The sequence below is a fragment of the Loxodonta africana genome, chromosome 18, assembly GCF_030014295.1.
Source record: "Loxodonta africana isolate mLoxAfr1 chromosome 18, mLoxAfr1.hap2, whole genome shotgun sequence".
In the NCBI taxonomy this organism is placed as follows: Eukaryota; Metazoa; Chordata; class Mammalia; order Proboscidea; family Elephantidae; genus Loxodonta; species Loxodonta africana.
In genome coordinates, this window is record NC_087359.1 from 68,657,006 (window position 1) to 68,669,381 (window position 12,376).

Below are 12,376 nucleotides of genomic sequence, written 5' to 3' on the forward strand. Positions count from 1 at the left end.
AACCTCTGTTAGGGCCCGCAGCAGGGTGGGCCAAACTGCAGTTAGAAACTGTGGCTTGGCTTTCTGCAAGGGGCGGGGGGAACTATGGTGGAGCAGGGGAAGCCTCAGTGGCAGCTTCAGGTGAAAAGAGTTTCTCCTTTACACTTCACCAAGTCTTCCCGGGCTGTGACCCTCTGATCAAGTGTAGGAATAAAGAACTCGAAAATGAAACTTACAGGAGGGAAGTGTCACGACAAACCATGCCACGGAGCTAGAATTTCCTTGACCTTTCTATAAGTTTGGTCTAGCCCCCCAAGGTCTAGCACAACAGAGACAGAAACAAGGCCTGTAAAAGACTTAGTCAAATAACTTGCTGGAACCGGCCCCACCTCCATCTGTCCAAAGACTGCAATTCCCAGAGGCCTCCAGGTGACCTGGCCACCTGAAGTCAATGTGTAAAGGCGTAGCATTTGCCATCTTACTCCACTCACATGTAGGTGAAGCTTCAGGCCTGAGCCCTTCAGCCTCCAAGCTTCTAAGGTGCTTAGGGGCCAGAGTCTGGAGAGGTGAAACTTGGCAGCACAGAGGGTTCTGGGAGATGAGTGATGAGGCTGTGGATTGCACAGGCGTTAAGTGTGTGGGAGCTGCAAGCATACCCTGTGCACGGCAGTGCCCAGATGGAAGTTCCAGTTTCTGAGAGGTGGGACTCAGCGGCGGCCACCCGGGTGTCCTGCTCCTTGACCTGCGCTGCATCTGCGAGTCACCGAAGCAGTGGCAGTTCCTGCAGTGACCACGCTCCACAGGCAGCTCTGTGAGGAACCAAGGCCAGGGCTCCCATGCTTGAGTGAAGAGGAGTTTGGGTCAGTCACCATGGCACCCAAGCTACATGGGTTACTTTGTGGAAGGTCGGAAACTCCAAGATGGGGGCACGAGTGTGACGGGTAGCGGTAGGGAGTTGTCACTGGCCTGGACGACGGCCCCTCTCCAGGGCCACATTGTACCTGCCATGGCCAGGCTAGAATTTCAGCAGAGAGCTGGTTCTGCCGGGCATCACGCTGAGAGGCATGGGTTCTGTGTTTGTCTTTGGCCCCTCCTTTGACCTCTTGGCCAAAGGCCCCTGACTGTGCTCCCTTCATGGTCTCCGGGTTCCTTTCACCTCCTTATCTATTAGGTTTTCCTGAAGCACTAGGTACATTACCAGTATCAAGTCTTGCTCATAGCAGCCCTGTTTGGAAGCCCTGGTGGCATAGTAGTTAAGAGCTATATGGCTGCTAACCAAAAGGTCGGCAGTTCAAATCCACCAGGCCCTCCTTGGAATCCTATGGGGTAGTTCTACTCTGTCCTGTAGGGTCGCTGAGTCAAAATCGACTTGACGGCAATGGTTTTGTTTGTTTTTTTAAACAGGGCCCTGCTACAAATCCTGCGGTTTGAATGTGATCTAACCGCTTCTGGGGCAATTAAATTTTTCTTGCCTTCTATCCACTACTTAAGGAATTTGAGAAAAAGTGGAGGAGCCATATGGGAGAAGGCTACCTCTCCAATACCTTTGAAAGGGTCAAAAACTGAAGACAGGCAAGCCACCTCACACTAAAAGTTGCTGACCCCTGGGCTCTGTATCTGGTCACTTAGTTTTTGCTTCAAGCTTGTTTCTTCCCAATTGTTATTTCCTCCCCTTGGTTCTCAGAGCACTTTTTTTCTGTTTTGTTTTGTTTTTTCCCCCCTTTTTATAGCATTTATCTAGTGGTAGAAAAACACTTTAGGGTCTGTCCCCACAAGATTGCAAGTTTCTCAAAGGCAGGGATTCATTAGAGCAGGACTCTGGGAAGAGGGTGAGGAGGAAGAGTGTAAAGAGCTTAGTACAGAGTCTGGCTCTCTGAAACTCCTGAGCATATGTTCAATGAACAGGGGGGAAAAAAAAAGAATGATTTCTTCTTGTGTTACAGGATACCCCTGAAAGACTACAGCTGGCATGGGCCTTCCGCAAAGCTAGTCTATTCTAGGATGTCTATATCACTAACAGCAGCTAAAATTCTGGCCCTTCAGGACCCACGGGAACAAGAGAAGATTATGATGGTGGAGCTAAAGGAAGGGGAACAGGCTTGGGAGTATGAGACCAGACTACAGAGGAACCCCTCTGCCAGTCAAGAGATCTTTTGCCAGCACTGTAGGCAACTCTGCTACCAAGAGACGCCTGGTCCCTGTGGGCCCTGAGTCAATTGTGGGTGCTCTCCTGTAAGTGGCTGAGGCCAGAGAGGCACACCATGGGGCAGATCCTGGAGTTGCTGCTACTGGAACAATTCCTTACTATCCTACATGAGAAGCTCCAGACCTGGATGCAGGGACATCGCCCTAAGAGTGGAGAAGAGGCTGTGACTATGCTGGAGGATATAGAGACAGAACTTGATGAACCAGGACCACAGGTGGGAAGGGGGATGTGTGATCTCTGTGGGAGCTGGATCAATGACCTTCAATCTGGAAAGAAAGGCAGCAGTGGGGGGAGTTTCCAAATTCAAACTAGGTAGAACAGTTAGTATGTGTTTCTGTCTCTGTCTTCTTTGTCTTCAAGGCCTGATGAGACCTTGGCTCCTCTTCCTTTTCCTTTACTGACTCTGAGGAGGCTCCCTCAAGCCTCCTTGGAAACTTCGGTCTCACATAAATTGAGTGGCTCCTGATTGCCTCAGGGTCCCAGACCCTGACCATGGACCTGCACAAAAAGGGCTGTGGGAGGAAAAGGCACCTTCACGAGTAGGCCAGGACGCACTGAACACCTGGCTCCAGCCCAAGGAGAACCAGACTTTCCCAGAAAGTGGTGAGGAGCAGAATTCTGCAGGGATGGAGAGGACAGAGAGGGAGTATAAAGGGCACAGTAACTGGTACAGAATAGGTGCACAAATAGTGGCTATCATCACCCTGGCTTTACTATTCTTACTTCTTAGTGAGAGACTGTGATGGTTAAGGTTGTGCATCAACTTGGCTGGGCCATGATTCTCAGTGGTTTGGCAGTTATGTAATGATGTAATTTGGCACTTATGTAATGATGTAGTCATCCTCCATGATGTGATCTGAATCAATCAGTTGTAAGGGACCTTTCCTTGAGGGTGTGGTCTGCATACAATATGTATATGGACATTCTGGCAAAGCTCACTTGCTTGTTCTGGATCCTGCATCTGGCTCATCATCATCTGACCTCCAGTTCTTGGGACTTGAGCCAGCAACCTGCCATATTGCCTACCAGTCTTGGAATTCATCAGCCTCTGCAGCCTGTGAGCCAGTGGCCTGCTGTCTGTCCTGCCAATCTTGGGTTCATCAGCCCCTGCAGCTACGTGACTCAGGAGAAGCCTCCAGCCTGATACGCAACCCACACTTGGGACTTGCCAGCCTCTACCACCGTGTGAGTCATTTCCTTAAGATAAATCCCTCTCCCTCTCTGCCTCCCTCCCTCTCTCTTTTTCTCTCTCTGTATGAATATAAGTGAGAAGCTGGGCTATATGAAGAATGCAGCATCACAATTGAAGGAAGACTCATTCAACAACCTGCAATATGTAGATGACACAACCTTGCTTGCTGAAAGTGAAGAGAACTTGAAGCTCTTCCTGATGAAGATCAAAGACTACAGCATTCAGTATGGATTTTACCTCAACATAAAGAAAACAAAAATCCTCATGACTGGACCAGTAAGCAACATCATGATAAAAGGAGAGAAGACTGACGTTGTCAAGAATTCCATTTCCTCGGATCTACATGTAGTCAATGCCCATGGAAGCAGCAGTCAAGAAATCAAACAATGTTTTGCACGGGGCAGATCTGCTGCAAAAGACCTCTTTAAAATGTTAAAAAGGAAAGATACCACTTTGAGGACTAAGGTGCACCTGACCCAAGCCATGGTACTTTCAGTCGCCTCATATGCATACAAAAGCTGGACAATGAATAAGGAAGACTGAGAAGAATTGATGCATTTGAATTATGGTGTTGGTGAAGAATATTGAATATACTATGGACTGCCAGAAGAACAAACAAATCTGTCTTGGAGGAAGTATAGCCAGACCGTTCATTAGAAGCAAGTATGATGAAACTTTGTCTCATATACTTTGGACATGTTATCAGGAAGGACCAGTCCCTTGGGAAGAACATTATGCATGGTGAAGTAGAGGGCCAGCAAAAAAGAGGAAGACCCTCAGTGAGACGGATTGGTACAGTGGCTGCAACAATGGGCTCAAGCATAACAATGAATGTGAGGATGGCACAGGACCAGGCAAAGTTTTGTTCTGTTGTACAGAGGGTCGCTATGAGTTGGAACTGACTTGATGGCACCTGTCTTGGTCATCTAGTGTTGCTATAACAGAAATACCACAAGTGGATAGCTTTAACAAAGAGAAATTTATTTCCTCACAGTAAAATAGGCTTAAAGTCCAAATTCAAGACATCAGCTCCAGGGTAAGGCATTCTCTCTCTGTTGGCTCTGGAGGAAGGTCCTTGTCCTGAATCTTCCCCTGGTAGAGGAGCTTCTCAGGAGCAGGGACCCCAGATTTAAAGGACACGCTCTGCTCCTGGTGCTGCTTTCTTGGTGGTGTGAGGTCCCCCACTCTCTGCTAGCTTCCCTTTCATTTCTTGAGAGACAAAAGGTGGTGTAGGCCACACCCCAGGGAAACTCCCTTTACATTGGATCAGGGATATGACCTGGTAAGGGTGTTACAATTCCTCCCTAATCCTCTTTAACATAAAATTACTATCACAAAATGGAGGACAACCACAGAATACTGGGAATCATGGCCTAACCAAGTTGATACACACATTTTTGGGGGGACATAATTCAATCCATGACAGCACCTAACAACAACAAAACTATATATAAATATGTATGTGTGTGTGTGTGTACATATGTATATGTACACATGCTTCACTGGTTTTGCTTCTTGAGAGAATCCAGCCTAAGATATTTGGTTCTGAGTGGTTCTAGAGAAACAAAATTGTAAGAATGAGTATTCTAAATTGGTTCTCATGTCTAACTAGTTTTAAAAGCACTGATGATTCTGCCTCCAGTAGTGAAGAGAGCAGTGCTAATCCATGGCATGATGTGGCAATATTAATACACAAAATACCACCACCAATAGATCAAGAGTTGGTGAGAAGCAAGGCTCTGGGTGACCACATGTTTGATACTTTTCTACAATTTTCTCAGAATGAGAAGTGTGTGGAAGCTGGTTGTTTGTTCCTACTTTCACTAGACAAAGTGGTGAAAGAAAGAAATGAGCTCAGGGCTTTGGAGTCACAGCTCAAATGCTGCATAAGAGACCTCAAAATTGCCACTTGTGCCCTGAAAGGAAGCCTTATTTCTTGTAATAACAGAGCTGATATTACCAAAAACCAAACCCAGAGTCTTATCGTAAGAGTGGCTGAATTACAACGCCAGTTGAATTCTCAATCTCAAATGGTGTCTGAAGTTAAAGTGAGAGCATTGATTGGGAAGAAATGGGATCCTGAAACTTGGGGTGGGGACATATGGGCAGATAATCAGGTAGCCGGGGACACTGAGCCCCTAAATTCTGCTAAATCACTCACGCCAACAGAACCAGCCCTCTCGCTCCCATCTGAAGAGATCACTCTATCTTTGTCTGCTAAGCGACCCTCCCCAGTAAAACCATTATCCATTCCACCAACACCTGATAACATTAACCCAGCTGTGCCTGAAGAGTCTGTCTGAGATATAGCCCAGGGCATTGTCAGCTGCAGAGACCAACACTGAGTCCCCGATATGGCACCATTCCTCCAGGCAATCAGCCAGTGACCTCGTGGCAGGTTGATTACATTGGACCACTTACATCATGGAAGGGGCAGTGTTTCATTCTTACTGGAATAGACACTTTACTCTGGATACAGATTTGCCTTCCCTTCATTCAGTGCCTCTGCCGAAACTACAATCTGTGGACTTACAGAATGCCTTATACATCGTCATGGTATCCCACACTACATCACCTCGCATCAAGGGACTCACTTCACAGCAAATTAAGTACAGCAGTGGGCCCGTGGTCATGGAATTCAGTGATCTTACCATGTTCACCATCATCCTGAAGCAGCTGGCTTGATAGAATGATGGAATGGCCTTCTAAAGACACAATTACTACACCAGCTAGGTGGCAACACTTGCAGTGTTGGGACAATATTCTCCAGGAGACTGTATATGCTCTAGTCAACATCCAGTATATGGTGCTCTTTCTCTCATAGTCAGGATTCATGGGTCCAGGAATCAAGGGGTAGAAATGGGAGTGGCACCACTCACTATTACCCCTAATGACCCACTCACAAGATTTTTGCTTCCTGTCCTCTCAACTTTATCTTCTGTGAGTCTAGAGATCTTAGTTCCAAAGGGTGGAATGTTTTCCACCTGGAGACCCATCACTGATTCCATTGAACTGGAAGCTAAGAATTCCACCTGGCCACTTTGGGCTCCTTATGTCTCGGGATCAACAGACAAAGAAGGAAGTTACCATACTGACTGATGTGATTGATTCTGATTACCAAGAGGAAATTGGATTGGTATTACATAATGGAAGTAAAGAAGAGTATGTCTGGAATGCAGGAGATCCCTTAGGGTGTCTCTTAGTACTACCATGCCCTATGATTAAAGTCAATGGAAAACTACAACAACCCTATCCCAACATGATTACTAACGGTCCAGACTTCAGGAGTGAAAGTTTGGGTCACCCCACCAGGTAAAGAACCACAACCAGCTGAGGTGCTCACTGAAAAAAAAGGGAATATGGAATGGGTGGTGGAAGATAATTCTTCTAAATACCAGTTACGACCACATGACCAGTTGCAGAAACAAGAACTGAAATTGTTATGAGTATTCCTTCCTTGTATGTGTGCATCAAATATTTTTGTTTTCTTCCCTTACAAAATATAAGATGTAAACGGGGCTAGTGCATTTTTGGTTGTACACATGTTAGTTTTATCATGTTATGTGCAAGTATGACTTTGTAACTGGCTTTGTTTAGAGATTGTGCATGGTTTAAGGAGATATGTACAGGTGCCAAGTTGACAAGGAGAGGACTGTGATGATTAAGGTTGTGTGTCAACTTGGCTGGGCCACGATTTTCAGTGGTTTGGCAGTTATGTAATGATGTAGACTGGCAGTTATGTAATGAAGTAATTTAGCAGTTATGTAATGATGTAGTCATCCTCTGTGATGTGATCTGATGCGATCAATCAGTTATAAGAGGAGTTTCCTTGGGGGCATTGCCTGCATCCAAAATATATGCGGACATTCTGGCAAAGGTCACTTGCACTGGATTTGCATCCAGCTCATCATCATCTGACCTCTGGTTCTTGGGACTTGAGCCAGCAGCCTTCTGTCTTACCTGCCAATCTTGGGGTTTGTTGACCTCACAGCCTGTGAGCCAGTGGCCTGCCATCTAATCTGCTGATCTTGGGTTCGTCAGCCCCTGCAGCTACATGAGTCAGGAGAAGTCTCCAGCTTGACACCTGACCCATGGACTTGGGACTTGCCAGCCTCTACAACCACATGACCATTTCCTTCTTGTTTTTTGTTTTGTTTCCCATTAATCTAGTTTCCCTGCCCCTTTACATTCTCATCTTTGTTTGAAAGTCATTGTTGACTGTTTGGTGTCATATAGATGATTTTTTGAAGGACCACAGTACTCACAGATGATATTCTTTGTTTTGTGAGCCAATCTGTTTTTAAGCTAAAAGGTGACCTCAGGGGCTAGTTTCAGTTCAAGGTTTAAAGACTATCTCAGGGTAATAGTCTTAGAGAGTCCATCGGTCTCTACTGGTCCAGTAAGTCTGTTTTTTGTTTGTTTGATTTTCTTTTAGGAATTTGAGGTTCTGTTCCACATTTTTTTCCTATTCTATCATGGCACATCCATTGTGGCCCTGATCAGAATGGTCAGTAGTGGTAGTCGGGCACCATTGAGCTCTTCTAGTCTTTGGGTGGAAGAGGCCATGGTACGTGTGGACTCTTAGTCCTATAGACTATTTTCTTCTTTGAGTCTTTGGTTTCCTTCTTACTCTTTTTCTCTGAACAAGTAGATACCAATAGCTGTATCTTCAATGGCTGTTCACAAGCTTTTAAGACTCCCATCAAAACACACTATTTAAGCCATAATACACTCCTGTACGAGACACAGCTGTCAGCACCTTTATCTATCACCTATCCTCCCCGTCTAAACAGCCCTGTTTGAAACACTATCTGCAGTTCTGCACTTCAGATTTTCTGCAAAAACTTCTTTCCCAGCCTGCATACATCCCTACAGATATCCTTGCCTCTCCCCTAATGGCAACCATTAGACTTGGAGTCAATAGAGTTAGAGCCTCAGGACTGTGAACTGTCCTTGTTGACCTCTGTAACATCATGAACCATGCTCATGTCATTACGCTGCTCATCAGAAAGATTCTCTGTGATATTTGGTTTGACACCCCAAACTCCTCACCATCCCCCATCCCCACCACCAAATGAAAGCAATTGAAAACAGAATTCTTGTTAGCAAGAAAATGGGAAAGATTAGAAATGGAGATTAATCTCAGAGTCTATTCCAAAAGTATGTTTTTACCTATTGGCTTGCCTTTCTTCCAGACTTTTTCTTTTCTCATTTTCATTTATCATTTATCTCATTTCTCATTTATCAACTTGATACTTCACTTTTAAAAAAAAAGTTAACTATTGTTTGCTTAACAGTGGGCATGCTGCAGATTTCTTTAACCACAAACATTTAACCCATTTAAAAAAAAAAAAGTTAATTTCTTAAATGGTCTTGAGTTGTCTTAAAGCAATTGCTTTTTTTATCTAAGAATATAGAGTTATGGACATGCCATTAAAAAAAAAAAGTCAGCACTCTTTTCCTCCTTTTTTAGGGAGGAGGTTGGAGGGAAGACTACAGGGCACCATGAAGATAGAAGGCAGGGAACTGGCAGTCCACCCTGCTATAGGAGAGAGCTCTTGGGGATCCTGTACAGTAGCTCTAGATTTATGGGGCAGGGAAATGGTGAGGGTTACAGAACCAGGTAGGGAAGACTCTTTCTGTCTTTAGGAACACCCGTTCCCTGACCCTAATGATTCATCTTTCTTGTTTTTTCCTTTCTTCATAATATCTGTTGACCACTCCCAAATCCCTTGAGGATATGACTTTTTTCCTTATTTTTAAAGAGTAAATCCTAAAAAGAATAGCCTGCTTTAAAACTTATTTTTCAAATAACTTTTTTGTAGTGTTCCTTTAGGGGAAAAGCAAACAAGTAAGCAAGCAAAACAGATAAGCAGGAGAAATTTTTAAAGAGAGAGAAAGAAGAAACTCTGTCCCCTGTACCATCCCATCACCAAGAGATAACCATTGTTAATATTTGAGTAAATATCTTTACAGACTTTGTCATATGTATATTGAATATTTTTAAGCTTTTATGTTCTTCCTAGAAATGTAAACCCTAATCGAAGTGTCATTTCTCCATACACCTCCAAGAGATATATTTGTATTTTCCATCAGTTGTTGCAGATGACGATCCAGAGCCCAAGGACAAAGGATCATTGCTGCAATCACCCTTTGCTGAAGTGGAAACACAGGTTCCAGAAAAACTTGCTGTCAGCACCTCTGCATTCAAAGCTGCCTCTGAAATTGAGGGTACCTTAGAGCAGCAACAAGGAAACTCCAAAGGGAAGAGACTGAGGAAGTCCCTTGCCCAGGGGAAAAGTTTCAGGCAGGTGAATGCCACCGGTAAGAAAACTCGCATAGGGAAGAAAGAACATGAACGTAGTGAATGTGGTAAAGCCTTCCTTTATAACTCAGATCTTACTATACACCAGAGAATTCATACTGGAGAGAAACCCTATGAATGTCATGAATATGGAAAGTCCTTCAGGTGGAATGCTTATCTTGTTCAACATCACAGAATTCATTCAGGAGAGATACCTACGAATGTAATAAATGTGGGAATGCCTTCAGTTACGGCCCATACCTAAGTCAGCATCTGAGAATTCACAATGAAGAGAAAACTTTTACATGTAAAGAATGTGGGAAAGCCTACAGATGGAGTTCAGAGCTTATTAGACATCAGAGAGTTCACACCAGAGAAGAGCCTTCCCAGTGTAATAAAGGTGAGAAAGTCTCCAGTCAGACTTGAGCTTTTGTCTGTCTGTTTTAAGACTAGATCCCATAGAAGTTATAACACCCTAAGTTTTTCCTGTACTTTTCTTGCTTTAGAAAAAGCTGCTTACCTGGTCTCACTTGTCAGTCATCACTTACTTCATGTCCTTTTATTAAGGTGGTTGTATCAGTAACTTTATGGAGTCCCTGAGTGGCACAAATGATTAAGCACTTGGCTACTAACCAAAAATCTGGCAGTTCTGATCCACCCAGAGGTGTCTTGGAAGAAAGGCCTTACAACCTACTTCCAAAAGGTCACAGTCATTGAAAATCCTATGCACAGTTCTACTCTGAAACACATGGGGTCACCATAAATGGGAATCAACTCGACAACAACTGGTTTATCAATAACTGGCTATAAATAACAGCCAAATCCTGATTCTTTCTAGTATGACCTTGGGCAAGATATGAGCTGTGGAGTTTCCCCACTGATAAGATAGGGATAGGAATGTCTACCTCATTAGAGTTCCAGACCTGGCACAGAGCGGCTGCTCAAGCAGAGGTAGCTATTATTATTTATTATGGGTGGCTCTTTGGTCCTGACCCTTTTCACACCTATACATATCTGCCTTTAGATGGTTACATCTGCATGTGTGCAGGCAGGAGACAGAAATCACACTAGTAATTTGAACAAGGAAAATTTAATAGAAAGAAGCATTAACTAGTAAAAGGGGATTATATGTTAAAGGAGTTGAAGAGATCACTAAAGAATATAGGAATAACAGAAGGTGGGGAGTTGTCACTACCTCTAGGGCTGAGGGAGAATAACCAAGGAAGAAGCAAATGGGGAAGAAAACTTCCCCCCTTACCTCCACCAAGGCTGAAATTAAGATGTTATTGGAGACGGTATGACTGTTCCAGTGACATGGTGAAGCCAGCTTGTACTGGCTTACAAGAGCAAATTTTGTACATCAGCCATGGTGGGAGTATTGACACCACAGAAATAAGTAAGCGCTACAAATCGTGCTTGTTAAACATCTACCAAAACCGCTGTGGCGTGCTGGATGATGATGTTCACTGAGTGCTGCAGGCCAGGGCCGATGAGCAGGAAACCCCCGGCTGGGGTGCCAGTGAAACTGACTGGAGGGTGTGTGCCACTAGGTCTGCACACCACTGGCAGCTGTGCTATAGGAACAAGAAGGAAAAACTAACAAACCAGGAAGAGAAGCCTCTTCCTCTTTGCTTTGTCCCTCCCACACCCTTTACTGCCAACTGGCAAAGGGGAAAGTATTTACAGGGTCCAGCTCTGGTATCACAAAGTAGTACAAAGAAGAGTGGATTTAGAGCCAAGAGGAAAGAAATTAGTAACTGGCCTACACTTCAAGCTTATTTACACCTCAAGATATTTGTTCTTGCTCCTTACCTTCCCACTCCATACTTTCTCCGTAAGTAGTTACAGAAGTCACCCCCTTACTTCAACTGAGGTCTATATTCAAATGTCACCTCAGAGAAGGCTTTCCATGCTCTATGATACAAGTTTATCTCTTTTTCACATAAATGTCCACATAAACCACAACCTGCAGACCAAATCCAAATCCTGCTCATGACCTGTTTCTGTGCAGCCCATAAGAATGGTTTTTACATTTTTAAAGGGATGTGAAGAATGGAGAAAACAAAGATTATGTGACAGAGACTGTACATGGCTGTCTTAGTTATCTAGTGCTGCTATAATAGAAATACCACAAGTGGATGGCTTTAACAAACAGAAATTTATCCTCTCACAGTCTAGGAGGCTAGAAGTCTGAATTCAGGGTGTCAGCACCAGGGGAAGGCTTTCTCTCTCTGTTGGCTCTGGGGAAGGTCCTTGTCATCAGTCTTCCCTTGAGTCTGGGATTTTCTCAGTTCAGGGACCCCAGTTCCAGAGGACACACTCTGCTCCTGGCTGTTCTTGGTGGTATGAGGTCCCTCTCCACTCTGCTTGCTTCTCTCTTTTATATCTCAAAAGAGATTGACTCAAGATACAACCTAATCCTGTAAATTGTACCCTGCCTCATTAACATAACTGCCTCTAATCCTGCCTCATTAACATCTCAGAGGTTAGGATTTGCAACATAGGATAATTACATCAGATCACAAAATGGAAGACAACTACACAACTAGGAATCATAGCCTAGCCAAGTTGACACACATTTTAGGGAAAGATATTCAATCTATAACAGCAGCCCACAGAGCCTAAAATGTTTACTATCTAGCCCCAAAGTTTGCCAAACCCTGGTCTAGGGGGAAGCTCAGTTTCACCAGATCTT

The 12,376-nt window shown here is 44.3% G+C and overlaps 1 protein-coding gene across 1 annotated transcript; it reads left to right on the forward strand.

The window, feature by feature from the left end:
* Window positions 1-1,021: 1,021 nt before the first annotated feature.
* Window positions 1,022-11,722, forward strand: ZNF232 (zinc finger protein 232). The gene is given in 5 exon segments (XM_023556340.2): window positions 1,022-2,176; window positions 2,179-2,413; window positions 2,661-2,788; window positions 9,450-9,890; window positions 9,893-11,722. Coding segments are annotated over 5 exon segments (1,326 nt in total). The 5' UTR covers window positions 1,022-1,869; the 3' UTR covers window positions 10,108-11,722.
* Window positions 11,723-12,376: the final 654 nt, after the last annotated feature.